Here is a 24,299-nt window from a genome sequence, read left to right as displayed (position 1 = left end):
AGATAGAACCAAAGTGTAACAAAACAGTTGTGTCCAACCCTAACCTAGTTGTGTGTCCTAACTAGGTTTGGGGCTCCATGAAACCAAACACAGAATTAAATAATAGTATCTATTAAGCAGACAAGTGTGGCTTAAAGTCAGTGCAAAAGGGACACCACTTGCTCCTTACAAACTGCTAAACACATACTTCATGTCTTCATTTCATTTTTTGCTGCTGGAAATTGGGTACCCACTACATATGTCTACTCTATTATTATTATTATTATTATTTATTTTCTTTTATACAACTAATGACAAACAAAGAAAAAACTTATTTTTCAAATGGTTGTTGATAGTTGATTCAATTAGTTAATAGCTTATAACTTATTGGGTTAATTGATTTGGCCAGTTAATTATATTAGCTGGTAATAAAAAAGTATTTAATAAATTAGTTGTTTACTTTTAACTTATTAGATGTAAAATGATCTATAAGGATGATTAGGTGATTTGAGTACTATTACATAAAAAAAGGACAACATTATTATTGTTGTTATGGGAACAGAAAGAAAAAATAGCAAGGCATATGGACAACAACAACAAAAGTGATAAATGTTAGAAATGTCAAGGGTAAAATGGTCATTTCATAATTAAGGCTAATTAGGCATCAATTAACTAAAAATTCTACTCTTCCTATCTTTTTTGATTTTAACTTTTACCCCAATAAACTAATACAATAAGCCATTTTACCAAACAACAATTAAATTATGAAAGTTTCTGGCTTTCTGAGTTTCTGCACTCTATAATCTGTATTTTTTTAAAAAATATAATTATATTTAAATGGCATAAGTTAATGATTACGTTAACCTTAAGAAATGCAAAGCAATTATAAGACAAATCGACTGCATATTCTTTCATGTTTTTAAAAATCTACATGTTATTTTCAATGATACCAAGAAATATCACACTATATATATTTGTTTTAAGTGTGTTGACTGATCTAAAGATTGTTTTGATATATTGAGTGAGATGGACTCAAGTTGTTGCTTCTGTGTAAAGTATTTTTCTATAATAAATGCTTCAGAATGTATTGATATATAGTGTCATTTTTCTAATTATGTATAGTACTCCGCCGTATATATTATGAAAGAAAAAGATGGATTCAAAGTTTTATTTTTATTTGAGTAATATATTTTGAGAGAACCCGCAACCATACGATTGATTTAAACCAAAAACACTAAGTTAAGATTTGAACTCGTAAATCTTGTGATTTCATGTTTAATTTGTATCCTTAAACAACTTAACTGAAATTAGATGACATATTAGATTATATAAAAATTATTTTTACTGGATGACATATTAGATTATATAAAAATTGAGTTAATACCCAAAATCGTCCTCGACTATAGTGATTTTTCTCAATTTCGTCCTAAACGACTTTGGTGACCTAATATCGTCCCAGACTTTTGTGTTTCGCTCAATTTAGTCCTCCATTTGTTATTCCGTCAAATTGGTGTTAAATTAAGGGACAATTCAGTAATGTCAATATTGATGTATCTTTACTTTCAACTTGTGAAGTGCGAAATTACTCTTTCTTGTACGAATTACACCCAGAATTACTCCCGGACCTGCAAATCAAATTTTATATTCGCAGTTTTAGGAGTAATTCTGGGAGTAATTCGTAAAAAAAAAAAAAGATTTCGCAGTTCACATGTCTATGAGTAAAGAGATGCCAATATTAAAATTACTGAATTGTCTATTTATTTAACACCAAATGGACAGAATAACAAATGAGGGACTAAATTGAGCAAAAATACAGAAATCTGGGACTAAATTGAGCGAAACACAAAAGTCTGGGACAATATTAGGTCACCAAAGTCGTTTAGGACGAAATTGAGAAAAGCCACTATAGTCGAGGACGATTTTGGGTATTAACTCTATAAAAATTATTTTTACCACCACTACTTGAGGGTATAAAATGGGTGAACCCCATTTACATGCACAATAATCTGCAAACCACACAAAATATGTAAATCACACTAAGAAGACGTACATATGGAACGAGCTAAACCAATAGAGTATGTATTTTGACAAAAATCAAATGCGTGACCTTCTAATACGAAAGTTATGCTCCACCCCATTCAACAACACATTTCCACTCTATATCTAACATATCTTAACTCACCAAACAAAAAAAAAAACATATCTTAACAAGTTAATTAAGCTAGCAAAATGGAGAAGTAACATTAATGCATTATGCTTGTTTTCCATATAATATTTAGGTTTTTTTTTTTTTTCAGATCACAAAGTGTCCTGAGTAGACTCTAACGGTAGGAAGTAGGACTCATCATATTTAGTTAATTCCAAACACTTTATAATTTAGTAGGATTACTTTATAACCCTAGATATATAGGTGAATAGAGCGATTATGGTGCATCGTAGTCTAGTTCATGCAAATATTAAATTCCCTGTATATATATCTAACTAAACAATTCCAATCCTACCATCAAAAGCTCTCTAATAACTTTAATTTTTACTCTTTTAATTGGGGAAAAAAAATGTACGGCATAACATTAGTGTATTCACTCAATTTTGTTAAACATATCATATAAATTGAGGCATTCGATAAATATTTGTCTTGTTGCAAATACGGATTCTCATGCATTAGGCATCATCTTTATCTATATATTGCTTATTAATAAAATGTTCTTCATATAAAGAGGCTAGCTAATAAATCACCAAAACTGTTATGTATCACTTGGCACTCCCTCCAACTAAAATATTATAAATTTACACCCAAATTGGATAACTGAGTATATAAAATATGATTCTAGTATTACAAATAATAATTTTAACTATTGCATGCCAACACTCTCTTGATTGAATTTTTTGTACATTATTTTTCTAGTGCAGTTTATCTCTGCTGTATAAATGCAGTGTTATCTTGTATATACTATCAGATAGGGCTGTTAACAAACCAAACATAAACGAACGGGGATTGTTCGTGTTCGTTTGTTAAGGTTTTTGGAGTGTTCGTGTTCGTTTGTTAAGGTTTTTGAAAATTCTGTTCATGTTCGTTTGTTAAGCGTTCATTAGTGTTTGTTAACGTTCGCGAACACATTTACGAACGTGTTCGTTAATATTAACGAATACGTTCACGAACATGTTCGTTCACGTTCGTGAATGCTTAATAATCGAACATATGAACATATATATTCATGATCACAATTCGTTCGTGAACAAGAAATAATATATGTCCACGAAAAATAATCAAACAAGTAACACAATTACAAAGAGAAAACAAACAAATATTAAACAAGCTTGTTCGCGAACATTATTAAACGAACACTAAACGAGCTTGTTCTCGAACATTATTAAATGAACACAAACAAACTTGTTCACGGTCTCTTAACAAACGAGCTTACAACTGTTCAGACTCTGTTCATTTATAAACCGAGCTCTAAATTATGTTTGTTAATGTTCGTTTACCTTAATAAACGAACATAAACGAACGTCTTCCAAACATGAACGCGAGTAGTTTATCGAAAATTTTGTTCGCTAACACCCCTACTATCATATAATAATTTACGCGGTATTTAACAGGAAAATTTTTTTAAAGAAAAAAAAAACCCTAATCGTTACTTGTGCCCTAATATATTCCAAATCTTCATGTGACTGTAAATTTTCTTTCTTCAGCCCTGCTCCCAAAACGCATCCACTACTTCTTCCTCGGTATTCATATTAATTTACCCCCTATATATATATATTTTTATCTATTACTGTTACCGCTACTTATTTTTACCTTTAACTCTGCTACTCCGTACTTGGCAGTAAAAAATAATTGTTTTTTATGCTTTCAACTTTAATTTACTTATTTATTTACCACGTTAAAGTAGAAACATACTAAAATAGATGTCCAAATAATTAAAATTTACCTACTAATCTACGATCACGTCCTCTCTTAAACCCTAATTTCATGAAATTCATCAAGTATTATATATCTCAATCACATTTCTTTTAGCCATTTTTTTGTCAGGACATGAGGTGTTCTGAGCAGATCCTAACTGTATGAGACAACTTTAAGTCTGTACCATATTTATATTAATTCTTATTCGTATCGGGCTGACCCAATTAAGGAGCAAAGTGCTAGCTAGATTGATTTTTCCATACAAGAAGGATTTGTACTCCCAACCTCTCTTAAAGGATGAGAGTGCACGATCACTCACGCTTAACTAAAATAAAGTAGAAGCATACTAAAATAGATGTCCCAATTAAATTTTATCTTAGTTATTCTTTTGATAACTAAGATTTTTCAATTTTGTCCGTTTGTCGAACTATATTCTAGACTTTATGAATTCTCCCTAAAAATTGAACCCTCACTATATTACTGAAAGATTTCTCATCATTAAACCAATATCATGAGGATTACGTAATTTTATTTGGTCCATTAGTAATGTGATAAATATATCAATACATGAATATTAACAACTATAACATACAAATATATGTTAAATATAACAAAATATAATCTAATACAAATATTAATTTAATCATTATATTATATGCTTAATCCAAGCCTCTCTCACACATTACCTTTCACAATCCCCCAAACTAGTTAACTCCTACTACTATAATATACTCACCCTCAACCCCTCTCCTTTTCCCCCATACACTCTTTGCCAGAACAGCCCCCAATTAAATAATAATTATTCATAAATATATACAACACAAAATAGGGGGAAAAGACAAAACATAGACTAAAGTAGTCGTATATTTTAGTAAACACAATTTTTTTTTTTTTTGTTATAAAATTATTCTCCCCATAAAATATAACATACTTATAAAAATAACGCAAACTTAATTTTGGAAACCTTGTAAATTGAATAACATGCGTTAACAGAATTTCAGTACTAATCAAAATGGAGCCTTTCTTCATTGTTGTAATTAGTGAGGAGATTAACTATAGATATTGAAATAATGGCAACTAGCTAGGGAAGCTTGACAATTTTACCGTGTCTTTCTTTGAATTGAAAAATATATTAACATTTGTCCAAAACGGGGAAAGTCGGTGGAGGACATTCTTGTATCAGAATGTCATGAGTATGATTCGTGTCAATATTTTCTCAATTGAGCTTGTCACACATAGATATTATTCGATAACATAGTTACCTTATCAGCCAATTTTGACTTGTTTGATTTGGTTAAATAATCAATATGAGTGTTTGATTAATTAATTTTTTTTAAAAAAAAACAGCTTATTACACCAAAACACTAAAATTCAAAAAGCTGCTCAAAGTAGTTTTTTCGATTAGCTTTTTGAGAAAGTCATTTTATATATAATCAGCTAACAAGTAATTTACGAAACATCTTTCTACAATCAGTTAATGCTATCAACTAGTTAAATCCACTAACTCAATCAGCTAACAACTATTTACCAAACACCCCAATAGTATTTTTATTACGATTTACTTTTTCTAAATGATGTGAGTAGATTTACATAAAAATATAATTACCTAGTATAGACCTTGGATTATTTAACTACAATTTTTACTCTTCATTTAAATATACTTTTAATTTCAAAGGGTAAATATCTACAAGTGCTGTAAACTTCTTATAAAATTTATATATTTGGGTAAGGATCATACGTGTAAGTGTACTATCTCTCTTAAAACGATAAACAAATACTGTAATTGTAATTGTAAAAACAAAAATATGCAAGACAGAATATCCCTGCAGGCAATGCAAAAGTTATTGGTAGCTAAGTGCCGTCTGAAATTCTCCACAGAAGGGCCAATTTTGGTTCTCAAGAAACTTTTTTAAACTAAAAATATTGTACAATCAACACAATATAATAAAGATTGTTAATGTAAAAAAAAAAAAAAAAAAAAAAAAGAAGACTAGTACTAGTAGTCTAGTAGTAGTATTTCATACACAAGCGATGTGGCGCCCTAATCACTGTGTTGAAACTTATAAAATATGAAATTGGTATTTAAATGCTGCATTTGGTTTTTGGGTTCTCAAGAATCGTTTCACTAAAAGTAAGAGAAAGAGAAGAGAGAAGAGAGAAGAGAGAAGAGAGAAGAGAGAGCTCACAACTCAACTCAACCCAATCCTCTCCGCCACCACCACCACCACCACCTCAGCCACCGCACACCACCCTCGGGAAACCAAGAAAATGTTCAAAATATATGGCCTATCTACCTAAAACAGAACACTAGGTAACCTCTGCAGACGGAAGTTTGGTTGAAGTTCACAGCACCACCACTTGCACCGTTGCATTAGGCGGCGGAGCTGGGAGGAGAAGGCCTCTTTTCCGGTGAGAAAGCAAAGCTATCCATCCAACCACCACTCACTTCATTTAGAATGCGTATATCAGTTTTTGTTAGCTAAGATAGCATTAAAGAGAGCTTTTTTTTTTTTGTTCACATGCATGGGTCTTTTATTCAAACCAGAGATAGTGTAAATTTGAAGCATTCCATCTTCTCCTTCCACATGCATGTTGTCTCCTAGATTACACTCTTTTCACAGCCATCTCCGCCACCATTTCTCCAGATTTCCAGACCTAAAAATGGAGAACTCAACAGCCCATCATTTCAACACTTCCTTTTCACATTTTTTCTTGTTTTTCTTGTTTGTCAGTTTGGGTTATTGTTTTAGGGCAGTGGAAGGTCTTTCCCCTGATGGAGAAGCTCTGCTTTCTCTGCTAAAATCAGCTGACCCATACTCCAAATCATCATCATCTGTTCTCTCTTCCTGGAACCCTTCAACCCCAACTCCATGTTCTTGGAAGGGCATTACTTGTTCCCCACAAGAAAGAGTTATTTCACTCTCTATCCCCAACACTTTCCTCAATCTCTCATCTTTGCCTTCACACCTCTCTTCCCTTTCATCCCTGCAGCTTCTCAATCTCTCCTCCACTAACATCTCTGGCTCAATCCCTCCATCTTTTGGTGATTTGACTCATCTTAGGCTTTTAGACCTCTCTTCCAACTCACTCATGGGGACTATTCCTTCAGAGCTTGGAAAGCTCACCTCACTTCAGTTCCTTTTCTTGAACTCAAACAGGTTGACTGGGCAAATCCCTTATCAGCTAGCCAATCTTTCATCACTACAAATCCTTTGTTTCCAAGATAATCTTCTCAATGGGACAATCCCTTCACAGTTAGGCTCTTTGGTATCCCTCCAGCAGTTCAGAATTGGGGGTAATCCTTATTTGACAGGGGAGATACCTCCACAACTAGGCATGCTTACCAATCTCACAATGTTTGGGGCTGCAGCCACTGGACTTTCAGGCCTCATTCCAGCCACATTTGGGAATTTGAAGAGCCTTCAGACCTTATCACTCTATGATAGTGATGTGTTTGGTTCAATCCCTCCGGAACTCGGGATGTGTAGCGAGCTAACAAACATGTATTTGCACATGAACAAGCTCTCTGGCTCAATACCCCCTCAGTTGGGGAAGCTGCAAAAGCTCACTAGCTTGCTTTTATGGGGAAATTCACTCACCGGACCTATCCCGGCTCAGCTTTCAAACTGTTCCTCCCTTGTGGTTCTTGATGTGTCTGCTAATGATTTATCCGGTCAAATCCCGGGCGATTTGGGAAAGCTGGTGGTTCTCGAGCAGCTTCACTTGTCTGATAATGCATTGACGGGGGCTATTCCATGGCAGCTGAGTAATTGTTCTAGCTTAACTACTCTCCAGCTTGATAAGAATCAGTTATCTGGTCCAATCCCTTGGCATGTTGGGAAGTTGAAGTATTTGCAGAGTTTTTTCTTATGGGGGAATTCGGTTTCTGGAACCATTCCAGCTTCTTTTGGAAACTGTAGTGAGCTCTACGCGCTTGACCTTTCGAGGAACAAGCTTACTGGATCAATCCCAGAAGAGATTTTCAGCCTAAATAAGCTGAGCAAGTTATTGCTTTTGGGGAATTCACTAACCGGGAGATTGCCTCGGAGTGTTTCGAGATGCCAGTCTCTTGTGAGATTAAGGCTCGGCGAAAACCAGCTCTCTGGTCAAATTCCCAAGGAACTCGGGCAATTGCAGAATCTTGTGTTTCTTGATCTGTACATGAACCATTTCTCGGGTGGCTTGCCTGCTGAAATTTCCAATATCACCGTTCTCGAGCTTTTGGATGTGCATAACAATTACCTAACCGGTGCCATTCCATCACAGCTGGGGGCGCTTGTGAACTTAGAGCAGCTTGATCTCAGCAGGAACAGCTTCACTGGCGAGCTTCCATGGAGTTTTGGTAATCTCAGTTACTTGAACAAGCTTATCCTTAACAATAACCTTTTCACTGGTTCAGTACCAAAGTCTATTAGAAACTTGCAGAAATTAACTCTGTTAGATTTGAGCTTCAATAGCTTTTCTGGCCCTATTCCACCCGAGATTGGTTACGTTACGAGCCTAACTATTAGTTTGGACTTGAGCTCAAATCATTTCATGGGAGAAATCCCTGAAACATTCTCGGGTTTGACACAGTTGCAATCACTTGATGTTTCACATAATACACTTAGCGGGAGGATCACAATTCTCAGCCTCCTTACCAGCCTCACTTCTTTAAACGTGTCTTACAATAATTTCTCGGGGCCAATTCCTGTGACACCATTCTTCAGAACTCTAACTCCGAGTTCTTTCCTCGAGAATCCTAAACTTTGTGAATCTATTGATGGCTTTTCCTGTTCTTCGCGTCTAAATGGAAGGAGCGGTTTGAAGTCAGCCCAAACCGTTGTTTTGGTCATAGTGGTTCTCACTTCTGTAGCCTTGGCAGTTGCAGCAACATGGATTCTTGTTACTAGGAACCATAGGTACATATTCGAGAAGTCGTCTGGTTTGTCGGGCAGTTCGGATGGGGAAGATGATTTTTCTTATCCTTGGACTTTTATCCCCTTTCAAAAGCTCAATTTTAGTATTGACAACATCTTGGATTGCTTGAAAGACGAAAACATCATAGGAAAAGGCTTCTCGGGCGTGGTTTACAGAGCAGAAATGCCAAACGGGGAGTTGATTGCAGTTAAGAAGCTGTGGAAAACAAAGAGAGACGAAGAACCCGTTGACTCCTTTGCAGCAGAAATCCAAATCCTCGGGCACATTAGGCATCGGAACATAGTGAAACTCCTGGGATATTGTTCCAATAAGAGCATCAAGCTTCTTCTCTACAACTACATTTCGAATGGAAATCTACAGCAGCTCTTACAAAGCAACCGGAACTTGGATTGGGAAACGAGGTATAAAGTTGCAGTTGGATCAGCTCAAGGCCTCGCCTATCTCCACCATGATTGCGTCCCCGCCATTCTTCATAGAGACGTCAAGTGTAATAACATACTACTAGATTCTCGGTATGAAGCTTATCTAGCAGATTTCGGGCTTGCAAAGCTAATGAGTTCTCCAAATTATCACCACGCAATTTCCAAAGTGGCAGGTTCATATGGATACATTGCTCCAGGCAAGTTCAAGTTCTCCTAATCCTTAACTTCACCTTTTAGCATACCTAATTACTTACATTTTCATGATAAGTTTTTGATAGTAAATTGGTTATTGGTTTTGCAGAATATGGATATACAGTGAACATAACAGAGAAGAGCGACGTGTATAGCTATGGAGTGGTTTTGCTGGAAATACTAAGCGGGCGAAGTGCAGTTGAGCCACAAGCCGGGGATGGACTACACATTGTGGAGTGGGTGAAGAAGAAAATGGGAAGCTTTGAACCGGCTGTCACGATTCTCGACTCAAAGCTTCAAGGGTTGCCGGACCAAATGGTGCAGGAAATGCTGCAAACACTTGGAATAGCGATGTTCTGTGTGAACTCGTCCCCGGGTGAGAGGCCGACGATGAAGGAAGTGGTGGCACTTCTGATGGAAGTGAAGAGTCCACCAGAGGAAATTGGGAAAACCTCTCAGCCTCTAATAAAGCAGCAGCCCTCAAGTACTCAGAGCTGATTCTTTAATTTGGGAGTTTCTTGAATTTCCCTTCCCCTTTTTAGGTGATTTTAGTGAGATAGATTCATTTTCTTTGCTGTCCTGAGATAAATGCAAGTAGGAAAAGGGGAGAAAAAGCTCAACTCTTAGCATTGGATAATGACTCTTTGGGTTCTCTGTACAGTTTTAGAAGTTTAGAGTTTAGGAACATTGACATATTGCTTTCTTTTTGCTGCTTTCTTCTACCCATCTCTGTATTGCTATTTTCCAGACTTAAATCAAAATCATTAGCTTTCGTGGACAAACCTATGAGAAAGTCTTGTGTGAGACCGTCTCACGTGAAACATGTAATATTTGATTAGTTTTTCCATACGAGAGAGGGTTCGAACTCACAACCATGCCCACTCACCCCAACCAAACTGGTTAAGTTGAGTTGCTATTTATTAGACCTTTTTAAATGTTATTTTCTTTTTTCATAAGATTCCAACGAGAATTCTCTTGCTTAAGCAAAAGTGTGGTAATCCATTATGAAAAAGAAGTAGTTGATGACAACATATGTGATATGTCCCTCCAAAGACAAAATCACATAACAAGATTTGGAGGCATGTTAGGTGTCTAGGAGTTGCAATGCATGACAAAGGAACACAAAAAATGGAGCATTATATTAGTGAGTAGACCACTGTATTTCAACTTTGGAGTTTCTTATGCATCATTTAGCCATGTCGGATCCATTATTAGAACTTTTCCAAGGTTGTCGACACATGAATTCCTCAACCAAAAACAAGAGTAGTGTGACATGGTGAAACCCAAACCGAGTTACGTTGGTTTGACGGGTGAGGTTCCAAGTTTGACCTCAGTAACAATAAGGCTTAATGGGTTTTTAGCTTTGAGCCGATCAGTTATGTGCAATTTAAGTTGGTTTAATTTACCTGATTCTTTGTCTACTAAAATTACAATACCAGTTTCATCCAGAAAACATATTCAGATGCCAATTGCGAGCTTTTATGTAAATTAAAAAAAAAAAAAAAAAGTGTGACGATGGAGGTCCCCCACCAAATCACATGCTGCATGGAAACCAAAAGACATTGGTTATGGGCCTTATGGCCTGTACGTATAGGTGCAATGCATGCATTGACTTAAAAGCTCTGCAGACCTAGCCATAGGTGCATTCAGGTGATACTGGGGATGGAAGAAAAACACATACAAACAATTATCTTTTCTTTTTTCTTTTAAAAGCTTTGAATGATGATTCTTGGTTGATGTGTGTGTTATCCATTTTGACAGTAAGCATTATTAGAGTGGATGGTGTAACCACCTTTTTACGTAATTTGATATAATCTTTTTCCACTCATCTATAATTAGAGATGATTACGTTTTGGTTTAACCAAACTGAATATTATAGAATTGGAACTGAAACCAATAGGGTTTCACTACTAAATGTTAAAATATAGGAATCAAAATTGTCGGTTCCAGTTTCAAATCAAAAAAAAAAAAAATTTAACTTTAAATTAAATGCAATCCAAAAACTTAAAATTCTAATGTTTGATCTTAGAGTTGTTTTAGAATATTGAATTTTTTTTGGATAGTTGCACTTGGATAATTTCATAAATGTAAATTGAAAAGTTTTTTTAAAAAAAAAAAAGGATTCAAACCAAAATCCTCTGATCAAGGGACTGGAATCAAATCTTTTTTACAAAGTTGAGATTATAAATTTTTAAATATGGAATTGAAATCTGAACTGAACCGTGGTCATTCCTAGTGTAAGAGATAAATTGACATTTATCTTTAATATGGTCGGAATTGGGATGCATGAAGACATGAGTGGTGAAGATAGAGAGATATAGGTAGGACCAAATATGGTGCAACGTAACTGCAACAGGACACACAAACAAGTATGATGCCATACCAGTATCCCATGCCCTCTTAGGCTATTGCCCATTCCAACATGCCCCAATGGATAAAGCAAAACAAACACACACATACATATAATATATGCACCTTTTCCATCTCCATTCAGACAGACAAGGTCATGGTCAAATCCTCCTAAGATTCTATTACACAAACACACATATATATTTGTTGAATTTTTTTTTTTTCAGTATTTATATTTCATTCACACCTTAGTTTTCAATTTTCACATTTTGATAATTTAGGTTCATGGTCAAGTAATTTGGATGTCAATTTTAAATGAATTTTATGTTATATATATATATATATATATATATATATATATATATATATATATATATATATAATTGCACTCAGGTGCGAATGAAGCTCCCCGGAAGAAATATGCGAACCAATCAGCGCGCGACACGTGTCCAGATATAATAGATTAAAAAAAATGCGGTGGTATTTTTGTAAATAATTGAACATCGAAGTGCAAGTAAAATGTATTATAGGTGCAAGTAAAATTTACACTGAGCATCAATACGAAGTGCACCTATAGTTATAAGTAGTTGCACCTATAGTTATAAGTAGGTGCACCCAAGTGAATGAATGGTTGTGGGAAGTGAATGTTCACAAGACAAAATTATATGCACTTATAGGTGAAAGTAGGTGCACCTATAGTTATAAGTAGTTGCGTATATAGTTATAAGTAGGTGCACCCAGGTGAATGAATGAGTGCGGGAAGTGAATGCATGTTAACAAGACAAAATTACATGCACTTGTAGGTGAAAGTAGGTGCACCTATAGTTATAAGTAGTTGCACATATAATACATTTTACTTGCACTTCGATGTTCAATTATTTACAAAAATACCACCACATTTTTTTAATCTATTAGATCTGGACACGTGTCGCGCGCTAATTTGTTCGCATATTTCTTCATGGGCACTTATTCGCACCTGAGTGCATCCCTCTATATATATATATATATATATATATATATATATATATATATATATATATATATATATATATATATATATATATATTTGTGATGAATTATATTTATGTTGACCACTAATCTTTTTTTTTTTTTTTTTTTTTTTTTTTTTTTTTTGAAAGTATGTTGACCACTAATCTAAATGTTCATTTTTAGTGTAATATTTAAAAATGTATATATGATTCATTAAAAATAAATTTGTATTAGCAATTTATTTACAATTAGGGTGTGTAAATTTCAGTAAATTTTTGGTTAACCGAGTGAACCCGATAATGTTCGGTTAATCCTTTTTTAACCGAGCATTTTCGATTCAGTTAATGGTTAAAGGTTTTTTCAAATTTTAGTTAACGATTAATTCGGTTCTAAACTGTTGGTTAATCGAAATTTTTAAATATATATAAATAATAAATATATAATCTTGTTTTCAAATATATTATATATATATATATATATATATATATATATATAAAATATGTAAATTAAAATTCCTATAAATGTGTAATGTTATGTTATTGTTTTTGTATATTTTCTTATAGTTATTATTATATGTATTATTTGAAGTGAATTTATTATTATATGTATTATTTTTAGGATTTAAAATTTTATCTTTAAAAATTTCGGTTAATCGATTAATTGAAAAAACTTCGATTCAATTAATTAGATAATTCAATTAATGATTAATGTTTTAAAAATTTCAGTTAAAATGGTTCGGTTAACGGATGTAACACCCCTATTTACAATATGAAAAAAGGTCCACGGTATAATTTACCATGCATGGTGCACACGGTTTGCAAAAACGGCGTCATTTTGATTAAAAATGACGCGTCCCACTTAAAAAAAAAAAAAAAAAAAGAACAGTTTCGATTGCCGTTAATGGTGTTATGTTGTGCATAATTTGAACTATATATCCAGAATGAATGAACTATATAGTTCAAATTATGCACAACATAACGTCATTAACGACAATCGAAACTAATTTTTTTTTAAAAGTCAAACGTCAAAACGACGTCATTTTTACAATTTGCACAGCATAACGCTCCAAAACTATAATGCTAGGCCTGTAAGTGATATAATTGATTGGGCCTAGATAAGCACTATGGTATGGGCTGAGAGCTTTCAGGGCCTAGTTAAAGGCTTGGCCTGCAATAACTTGTTCAATAAGTCAAATATGAACTAGCCTACAGAAGTATAGAACAAAACAAGGCAATTGTATTATCCGGGTCAAAACCGACCCGATTGAATCCATATGCTAGACTGCTGCTATTGTGCAAAGATGAGATGAAGAAATTCTTCCATCCAAAAATCAGAGAACAGGAGGGATGAGTCGTGCTACGGTAATGGCGAAAATGGGAGGAACGGGGAGAGCACTGCTGGGATACACTTTCATTCTTCCTTCCACACCCAAACGCCTCTCTTTTCCCACCCACTTTTACTCTCTCCCCTTAAACCCCCACAGGGTTTTGCAGAGGTTTAGCCCGCTCTGCTCCTCCGCCACTTTCACCGCCGACGAGGATGTATTGCAGCCGGTAAGGCACGGGCTTTTATTGGAAAAGCTCAGACTGCGGCACCTCAAAGACTCCTCAAAAGCAGGTGGCACAGCACCAGTGGGTAAGTTGAAGGAGGCGAAGGGGAATGGATACGGGGAGCTGGCAGGGAGAAGCGGGAAGAATAAGGCGGTGGAGGCTTCGAGTTTTGAGGAGTTGGGGTTGAGTGAGGAGGTTATGGGAGCTTTGGAAGAAATGAACATTTCTTTGCCCACTGAGATTCAGGCTATTGGGATTCCCGCTGTGCTTCGTGGGAAAAGTGTGGTGTTAGGCTCGCACACTGGCTCTGGAAAGACTCTTGCTTACTTGTTGCCTATTGTTCAAGTAATGTTTCTATTTTTTATTCTTTCTTTTATGTTTTTCACTTCAATCACTTGAATTCTCTTCTTTTTTGAGTTTTGGTTAAGTTAGTCTATTGGTATTTCTACTTTTTTTTTGTGAAGACATGCCATAATTGGGTTGTCATCAAATAACATGAAACAATTATAATTAAGAAAACTGCATTGCACTTCGCCAACGTGTAGTTTCAAAGACTTTAAGAGTTGAAGTTAAGTGATCATCCTGGTATTAGAGATTTACAATGATGTTTGCATTTGCTATTGTGTAGGCCATATCAGCGTGATGCTTACTACTTACTAGAAAAAGAAATAATATTTAATCTTTTTGCTACTTTTAGTTGTTGAGAAGAGATGAGGAGTTATATGGTATCCTAATGAAACCCAGACGCCCTCGAGCTGTTGTTTTGTGCCCAACACGGGAGCTATGCGAGCAGGTTTGTTCAGCTTGATGTAAATTTAGAATTTTCAAGAACACAACAACTGCTTTCAAGAACTAAAATCCATGCTTGAGGCTGCAGGTTTTCCGGGTGGCAAAGTCCATTAGTCATCATGCACGGTTCAGGTCTACCATGGTAAGTGGTGGTGGGCGTTTAAGGCCTCAAGAAGATTCCTTGAATTCCCCAATTGACATGGTTGTGGGAACCCCGGGCAGAGTTCTTCAACATATTGAGGAGGGGAACTTGGTTTATGGTGACATCAGATACGTGGTAATTATATATCTGTATTTCTTTGTGTGCTGGTGTTTTCCTCCTTTCTCTAGTTACTCTGAACTTTGCATACTCACTCTAAAAGTTTTCTCCATGCATGCTTGCTAAATTAGGAATTACTTAATTTCTTCTTTACAACACTTTCTGATGATGGCAACATAATTAGGTGCTGGATGAGGCTGACACTATGTTTGATCGTGGCTTTGGTCCTGACATTCGCAAGTTTCTGAGACCATTGAAAACTCGTGCTGCTAAAGTTGATGATCAAGGATTTCAAACTGTTTTGGTAACTGCAACAATGACAAAGGTATGCTTAATTCAATTACAACATTTTTATTTCTAGGGCTTATCAATAACAAAGTATGGAGTACTTAATGGCTCAATCACATGACAAATAAAAATCAAGGAAAGCTACCTACTTTTGGAGGTTAAAAGCAAATATTGTCACTTCGATTATCCAATAAGAGAATAATGAAATTTAATGTAATTTTCTCTACATTATACATAGTTTCAGAGATGTTTCTCACTTCTTTAGAGACTCTATGTATGTTTAGACTGCAGTAAATAGATGGGAAGTTTTTCTTTTGCTCTATAATTGCTTTATAGGCTAGAAGAATGGACATGCAAAAGAAGTAGGGGTAAATGGAAGGAGTCAGACATTTTGGGATTTTAAGAAAGACTTGAGTTTCTTTATACTGTTCACTCTATTTATATAAGGTCCCAAAACCATTAGGTTTTTCGGGTTCATAGACTTGTATCTGGATTCTGTTTTGGTACTTAGTAGTTAGTACTTGCAGAAGTTAGAATTTGATTTTCTATTCTATTGAGTAATTGGATAATGTGAAATTTAAATTTGCAGGCAGTGCAAAAGCTGGTTGATGAGGAATTCCAAGGCATTGAACATTTGCGTACTTCTTCATTTCATAAAAAGATTGCTTCTGCTCGGCATGATTTCATCAGACTTTCTGGCTCAGAGAACAAGTTGGAGGCATTACTGCAGGTCTATTTCATGCGCGCGTGTGTGTGTGTGTGTGTGTGTGCACATGCATATATACCCCTTAAGTCATAGCCAAAATATTTAAAGTAGTTGGTATAAAATATAGTATCAGTGTCACTGAAGCATTCTTTCATGTGGATATTTATTCATGTGTTTATATATGTTGATAGCCTGATTACAGTTTAAATCACTTGTGAAAGAAATGTATGTTCATTGCCTAACTAATATTGCATTTTGAATCAAGAATTTTGTTTCTTTGAAACTACTATAATGGAGATTCACAATGTTTCTTTGATTTCTTGTTTTGTAGTTGGGTAATCATGCATAGGTAGGGTTTATCTGACGCTCTGTTTACAATTTTGTTACAGGTACTTGAGCCAAGTTTATCCAAGGGAAACAGAGTAATGGTCTTCTGCAACACATTGAACTCTAGTCGTGCTGTGGACCATTTTCTGACTGAAAATCAAATCTCAACTGTCAACTACCATGGAGAAGTTCCAGCAGAACAAAGGTGAGACAAAACCACTTGCTACGTGCCCTACGGGTCTGGAAGATGTGGTTGATAACACTACTTGCAGATCCCGTGTAGTATGATGTCTGCCTGTCTATTATGATTTCTATTTCCTTTGGATTCCTTTCTTTTTTATCCTTTTTATCTAAAGAATAATTAGTTTCCAATTCATTGCTTGGCATTAGCATGTATATAATCTGGGACGCCTCTCGTCAAGAGGCTTAACAAATACCACATTTGTGCTTTTGCCACAATAAATATCCATCCAAAACACAGAAACGAAGTATGCAACTGATCACTGTGGTGAAAGTTCAAGAAAGAGGAATGGTTATATATATTGTTAATCCTTGTGATTTAACCGGCTTATTTTATGGCTTTGAGTTTCTCTTAGCATGCACTCCATATCTTTGAGTTCTGCATAATAATGTGGTTGTATTGTAGGGTTGAAAACCTCGAAAAATTTAAGCGTGATGATGGAGACTGCCCTACCCTGGTCTGCACAGACTTGGCTGCTAGGGGATTAGACCTAGATGTGGATCATGTCATCATGTTTGATTTCCCTTCAAACTCTGTAAGCATGATGAGATTTATCTAGTTTATTACTCTTCATTTGTTTCTTTCACATTTCCATACATTTTTTTCTGCTGCAAGTAAAGCCTAACTCCCATTGCATTTGGCTATCTCAGATTGATTACCTCCACCGCACAGGAAGAACTGCTCGCATGGGTGCCAAAGGTATGTGTCTTCTAGATTCCTGATTAAGAACACACACACACACACCGTATATCTTTTATTATGTAAACTTTTGCATCTTCCCTTCTAATTGGTTTTTATATGAATGCTGCTTTTTCTAAACGACAATTTGGAATTTTATGGACAGAATATATTTCAATTTTTGCCCCGTGTTTGATAATTGCAAATTTTGAACTCAAATACTTTTCTATTATAACAGGGAAGGTAACTAGCTTGGTGGCTAAAAGGGATTTGCTTTTGGCAACTAAGATTGAAGAGGCATTAAAGAAGAATGAGAGCTTAGAGTCTCTATCCGTTGACAGTATTAAACGGGATAATGCCAGATCCCATATAACGGAGCAGAAGGAGAAGAAGGAAAAGTTAGTTAAAGCTTCAAATGCAAAAAATAAGAAACAATCTTCCTCAACCAAATTACCTAGTACCAGTGGTAAAGGAATAGCTGTAAAAAATTCTTCAAAGGCAATATCTCGGAAAGCATCAACTCCATTGAAGCCAAAAAATGTCTTCAAAGTGTCAAAGACATCAAGTGGGAAGCCAAAAAATGTAATCAAAGTGTCAAACACATCAAGTGGGAAGCCAAAAAATGTAACCAAAGTGTCAAAGACATCAAGTGGGAAGAAACAGTCAACCCCGTCAAGGCCAAAAACTGTAATAAAACTGTCCAAGACCCCAAGCGGGAAGACACAATCAGAGAGCCAGAAGCCCGGTTCAAAACTAAATGTTGTTGGATTCAGGGGTCGGAGTTCGTTGTCAAGTTCAAAGGTTGCTTGATGTATCTAGCTTTTTGGTCTTGATTCTTGACAATGGTCATAGGATACATTCTCTTTCTCCACTTTACACCTTATATATATTATTAATGGTTAAGGTTCATCTGTTTCAAAATTGATTCCCTTGATCTCATTTTTTGATTTTTCACTGTTATAGATTAGAATACCACTTTAGAGCTGCAACATAACAGGGTCATGAAGATCCATTCTGTACAGAAACAACTAAACAGATTCCACTGACAGCTTAACATTCCAATTGAAAAAGAAATACATTCTGGACTGGTTTTTGGTTGCTCCTTGATTAACAGGAAATACACAGAAGCTGTTTGATACACTTATTGATAACTATCAAACTTACAGCAATCTGTTCTTGGGGGAGGAAAGAACTGGCTTCTGAGATTCAGATTTCGCATCACTTCCATGGGAGAGCAAGGGGAGCTTTTGCAGGGGCAACAATGTTCCCTGCAGTGTCATATATTATGACACCAGAGAAATCAGGGAGCTGACACTTTGCTCCCATGAAGATGTTTTTCTTCCAGACTGATGACACTTCACCACTGTAAGTGCTTTGATCAGCATTCCCAACATGGAAGCCCTGAATCTCTACCGGGGCGAGTTGAATCACGGGATCTTTCTCTCTATTATAGCCGTAGCATCCTAGCCATTTGCCCCATTTTCGCGAGAAGTTTGATAGAGACAAGCGCTTCCGCTCCATGAAGGATATCGGGGAAGATTGCTGAATGTTTGCAGTTTAGCAGAAGCAGTATGGGTGGTTTATATAAGTGGAGTGGTGCTATTGAAGTTGTTGAGTTTGGAAGATTGGTTATGCTAATTAAATGATACAATATTTGAATTGGTTTGTTGGGCACTTGTCTGGGTGGTTTTGGTGGCCTTTAATTGCTTATTGCCGGCTGTAGAGATTGGAGTCTTGGGGTCAAATCGTTATGAAAGCAAAACAACTCTTTAACTGATCCATAATAAAATAGAAGACTTAGGTTAGTTGTTGGAACCTTGCCCACAAACCAAGCCTCCACACGGACCACACTCCAACCCGATAAGATGGTGGAAAGATAAACCATAGTGACTCAACGATTGTTTAAGTAAGAGCATCCTTACTAGTGATTTATTTGAAGTTTATATCAGAGAAAGAACTTGAGAATGATTTCTTGTACTGATGTGATGAAGAAATATTAGAGAAATATAACTCCTGCAAGAAAGAGATATTGCACAGCAAAGCCACGTCGGGTCGGGCGCGCCTGACAGTTACTTTAATTTTTAATTTTTAATTTTTAAATATGTTTTGATTTTTTTTCTTCTTTTTTCTCTTCCTTACAACATTCCCTTTCTTAATCACACTTACAAAAACTCTTTAAAAACAACAAAATATCTCATCTATTATGAATGCTCTAAGAGAACTAATATTTGGTACCTACAATTTACCACATGAGTACTAACTGAATATTAACTTGAGTACTTGGATTAACCTTTTGTCTTATAGAAGCTAATAACAATTAGGAAAATACTATTTAAACTAACTTTATTTATCAAATATTTTACTGAAGTAATGTGACAAACAGCACAATTAATCATGAATAAGTCGGTTTTACTGTATCTGCTAAATCCTATGTCATATGGTCAAACATGTTTTATTTTAATACATAATGTATATTATTTTAACACATAAAATACATTATTTTAACTTATAATATACATTATTTTAATTCATAAAATTTAACAATGTTATTTTAGATCATGATCCACACAGCTAAGTCAACCAGAAGTTTGGACCTGAGCCTTCATCCCATAGAAGGCCCAATTAGAAAGGAATATTACAAGTTACAACCTTTGCAGAATGGCAGAATCTATCTATCAAAGGGTTTCAAGGTTTGGCCAACGTCTGCTCTCTCCGTCTCCAACTCTCCATATCACTCCACAATGTATCGACGCTCGCCAAATTCGCTCTATCACTCGATTCTCAGGCGCCCTTTTGAGAAATTAACAAAACCCAATTCTCCGTTCCCGTCGAAATCCTTCTCCAAACTGCCGGGCGTTTCAGAGCCGAACCCATTCTTGAAACCCTCGAGGACCATTGCTTTTCTTCATCCGGCGAGCTTGAACACGTTGACCCACTTCAAGATTTTCCACAATCTGCGGCTATACAGTGTGGAGACCGACAGAGAAGTCGACAAGATCAACCTCAAGTTCGCAGAAGCTAGGGAGGAGATAGAATCGGCAATGGAATCTAAAGAAACTGTGTATTTCGACGAGGAAGCTGAATGTGCACGCGCCGCCGTCAAGGAAGTTCTGGGCTTGTACGACGGCCTATTGGCGAAGCTGAATGAGAACGAAAAAGGGGTTATACAGCGATCCATGGGGCTCAAGATTGAGCAGTTAAAGGCTGAGCTTGAACAGTTGAATGAATGAATGAATGATTTACTAAGGTTTTTTTTTTTTCGTTTCTTTGAGGTTTCATTACAATTTAGGATTATTATGTATTTTTATTTAATTCAGAATTGGCGAAAAAAATGATTTTAGCAGTGATCTTCCATGGCCATTGCCTTTGAGTTTACACTAATGTAATAATTTCTTCCATAATGTGTAAGAGATGATTTTCAGAACTGAATCCTTTGACTAATGCAATAATCTCTTCCACATTATGAGAATAACCCGAGATTAGTTTTATAATTATTATAAAATTGTAAATTTACATTTTTATAAAATTGACCTCCATTTTTTCCCTTAATTTTCAACAATCCTCAATCATTCGATCAGATTAGTCTTGGAACATGTTCTCACTTGAACCCTTCCGCCCCAAACCATCTTAAAAGAAAATGGTCTTTCTATACAGAGAACAATTTGTCTCAAAATAACAATGCACCTGTGATCTGAAATGTGATATAACAAAGCAGAATGCTTAAAGCAACATTTTGTATTCAAGGGTTTTCTTTATTCCAGAAGTAGAACTGTCTAAAATCTCAATGTTTCTCTAAAATTAATAAATACTAATACTGTTTTCAACAAATAAATACTAATACTATGCCAATGCTGAGGGAAATCATTTGTACATTTCTGGCTTCAAAACCCCAACATAAGGTAAGTTCCGGTACAGTTCTGCAAAATCCAATCCATAGCCCACTACGAAGTAATCTGGGCACTGCGATGAAATAAAACAAAGACTGATGAGCCACCTATGTTCAAGTTCAATTGTCACAAAAATTACACCGATTTTTATGATTGAAAACAAATGCTTGGTTCCAAAATATTGCATAAACATTCCAATGGATGTTGGAGTTTAATGATGTTTTGCCAAAGACAGCCAGTCAGAAACCAATAATCAACTTCTACCTCTCAAAGCATACTGCAGTGCTCAGTATCACTACTTGAGGATAACTTGAAATTTTTTTAAGAAAGAAAACCAAACCTCAATCTTTCAATCCAAATCCAATAAACCAAGACATTAGACACACAGAAATTTCATCTTGGATGCAAAATGGTCATAGTATTCAGTAGGCTCGATATAATATAGAGACTGTATCACTGTAGCGTACCTCAAACAAAACTCAAATAAATGGAAAACAGCAGGGAACTAAGGGAAGGGGAGAGATTGTCAACTAAAACAATGATGTTCGGTCAGTGGTGCTTTCTGACCTTTTCTAATAACAGCATGTGAAGACAAAACAGCAGTATCCAGCATATCATAGCATATAGTTCATATATAAACAAAGAGTCAAATACTAATAGTGTATCAACAGTAAGCATACATTACTAGTCAACCATTTCATCTTGGACGCAAAATGCATAGCTCACTGTAAGATAGAGAGAGAAGGGTACCTCAAAACCTCGATAAAACTTTCCATCACCCACGAGCTCAAAATTGACTTTACGCCTAGATGGCTTATCAAGAAGAGTACAGACAGATATGGAAGATGCTCCTTTTGATTTCAAGTGTTCAATGAGACGGCATAAAGTGTTTCCAGTATCCACAATGTCCTCCACCTGTGTGAACCGATGGGAAATTTGTACATTACAAGATGGATAGTGGGCAACTTAAATGTCTGAGAGAATGAAAGTGACAGCCTGATAATATGCTACATTTCTATGGAGTAAATGTGTAGATAAACGAAATTTAACTGAAATTATTTTTAATTTAATTTGTTATAATGTTGAATTTATTATTAACATGTAAAATACATATATTTAGAAATTATTAGGTTAGAATCACTATTAAATGCAAAAAGAAAATAAGAAAAAAAAAGGAGAGAGTTTGTTATTCAATGAATAGTAATATAACAAGTAAAATGGGATGGCTTTATAGTTTATATCATGGGAGACCAACCTAGCATCTTTGACATTCAAATTTTCAATTTGAGCTCTCAACAAACAAAATCATAGCATTGCATTCAAAAGCAAAACAATGTATACAACACTCAACACTACATTTTGACTTCAAACGTTTGTAAATCTGGAAAACAAGTAATAGCTTACCAAAATCACATGCTTTCCTCGGACATCAATTTTCAAGTCGCAAGAAATCTTAGGCTTGCCGCTGGAGACTGTGCCGGAACCGTAGGACTCGACACGAATAACGTCGACGGTGATAGGGAGGTTGATTTTCCTGACAAGATCAGCTAGAAAGAGGAAGGCTCCAGTAGCGACACCGACGACGACCGGGGCGGAAGGCAGAGCGGCGCCGGCGGTGGTGCCATTGACGGTGAAGTCGCGGGTGATCTCGGAGGCGAGTTGAGAAACTCGGTCGGATATTTGTTGGTCAGTCCAGAGGACTCTCTCAATGTGATCCTCAAAAATGAAGGCCATGAAATTTGGGAATGGGATTTTGGTGCGATGAAGTTAGGGTAGGGTTTAAGAGTTATTACCGACGCAGTAGAGGTCTAAGGGGAGTGGAATATATATTTCCTTAAATAAAAATGGTCAAATTAGGAGAAATTCATGGTTGGAAGAAATTGCAATTCCCTCTAACTAAATAATAGAATTGTAAATTTTGAAAAATTCATAGTTGGAGGGAATTGTTGCAATTCTCTCCAATAAATTATAAATTTCATGAAATTTGATAAGAATTTAATTGTAATTTTGTCCTACCAAATGTTCCTAAGGGGCAATAGGGTTCCAATTCATGAACTAATGGGGTATTTGGTTGGCATGAACTGTAATTCAATTACAATAAAATTTAACAAATGTGAAAATTACAGTTTGATTTGAGAGAATTGCAATTTACTCAATTCAATTAATTGTAATTCATACCTCCCCTATATGAATTATTGCAATTCATTGTGGAAAGGGAAAAAAGAATAACATTTTTATCCTTGATTATTATTATTATTACAAAAATGCATTTTAATCTTTATATCATATATTCTTGTTCCCATTCTCAATAATTCAAATCTCCTTATCAAACAATGTAATTTGAATTCTTACTTTATTCTCATTTAATTCTTTTTCCCTGAATTACCATTCTTTTCCGCCTAATTTTCTACTCCCAACCATAGGTCTTCAATTATTTTATTATTATTATTACCAATTTTAACCAAAGTGGACCATAAATAGTTAGGGCTTAGGATCATATAAATCCTTATTGCAAACTAGAACCAAACATTAACAGGGTGTTTGGTTGGAAGGAATGAATTAGGGGGAAGTTTGGTTGGAAGGAATGAATTAGGGAGAAAGTTTGGTTAGAAAGAAGAAATTAAGAGGGAAATAAATTGTGATTCGGTGGAAAAAGAATAGTGGGAATAAAGTACGAATTGAAAGGTAATAAGTGATTGAAATACCCTTATATACTAATAATAATAATAAAAACAAAAAAAAAAACAAAAAAACAAATTTAACCAAAAGTTATGCTTTGCCATTTGCCATATACACAATATACTTCAATGGGTTACTG

At 35.3% G+C, this 24,299-nt stretch overlaps 4 protein-coding genes across 5 annotated transcripts; 2 read left to right on the top strand and 2 right to left on the bottom strand.

Moving 5' to 3' along the window:
- Positions 1-6,001: 6,001 nt before the first annotated feature.
- LOC109170063 (probable LRR receptor-like serine/threonine-protein kinase At1g34110) lies at positions 6,002-10,264 on the top strand. Its single transcript, XM_019319007.1, has 2 exons — positions 6,002-9,422; positions 9,527-10,264. The coding sequence occupies exons 1-2, from the start codon at positions 6,473-6,475 to the stop codon at positions 9,913-9,915; spliced, it is 3,339 nt and encodes a 1,112-aa protein (XP_019174552.1). The 5' UTR covers positions 6,002-6,472; the 3' UTR covers positions 9,916-10,264.
- Positions 10,265-14,007: 3,743 nt separating this feature from the next.
- LOC109170370 (DEAD-box ATP-dependent RNA helicase 39) lies at positions 14,008-18,515 on the top strand. 2 transcript variants are annotated; one of them, XM_019319452.1, is made up of 10 exons: positions 14,008-14,651; positions 15,004-15,099; positions 15,184-15,372; positions 15,539-15,679; positions 16,232-16,372; positions 16,738-16,880; positions 17,322-17,451; positions 17,567-17,615; positions 17,833-18,196; positions 18,239-18,515. In XM_019319452.1, the coding sequence occupies exons 1-10, from the start codon at positions 14,103-14,105 to the stop codon at positions 18,402-18,404; spliced, it is 1,968 nt and encodes a 655-aa protein (XP_019174997.1). In that variant the 5' UTR covers positions 14,008-14,102; the 3' UTR covers positions 18,405-18,515. The 2 variants fall into 2 exon arrangements, with proteins under 2 accessions (XP_019174997.1, XP_019174996.1); XM_019319451.1 differs by having other exon boundaries at positions 17,833-18,515.
- A 297-nt stretch (positions 18,516-18,812) lies between these two features.
- LOC109169818 lies at positions 18,813-19,115 on the bottom strand. Its single transcript, XM_019318708.1, has one exon. It carries the CDS (start codon positions 19,113-19,115, stop codon positions 18,813-18,815), a length of 303 nt encoding a protein of 100 aa, XP_019174253.1.
- A 2,140-nt stretch (positions 19,116-21,255) lies between these two features.
- LOC109170374 (hypoxanthine-guanine phosphoribosyltransferase) lies at positions 21,256-23,276 on the bottom strand. The gene is made up of 3 exons (XM_019319459.1): positions 22,886-23,276; positions 22,232-22,396; positions 21,256-21,554 (listed from the first exon to the last, which is right to left on the bottom strand). Exons 1-3 carry the CDS (start codon positions 23,213-23,215, stop codon positions 21,456-21,458), a joined length of 594 nt encoding a protein of 197 aa, XP_019175004.1. The 5' UTR covers positions 23,216-23,276; the 3' UTR covers positions 21,256-21,455.
- Between the last annotated feature and the right edge of the window lie 1,023 nt (positions 23,277-24,299).

The sequence above is a fragment of the Ipomoea nil genome, unplaced genomic scaffold (genome assembly GCF_001879475.1).
Source record: "Ipomoea nil cultivar Tokyo-kokei standard unplaced genomic scaffold, Asagao_1.1 scaffold3321, whole genome shotgun sequence".
NCBI classification, from domain to species: Eukaryota; Viridiplantae; Streptophyta; class Magnoliopsida; order Solanales; family Convolvulaceae; genus Ipomoea; species Ipomoea nil.
The sequence above is the reverse complement of the archived record's forward strand: the minus strand, read 5'-3'. Positions and strand labels throughout refer to the sequence as shown.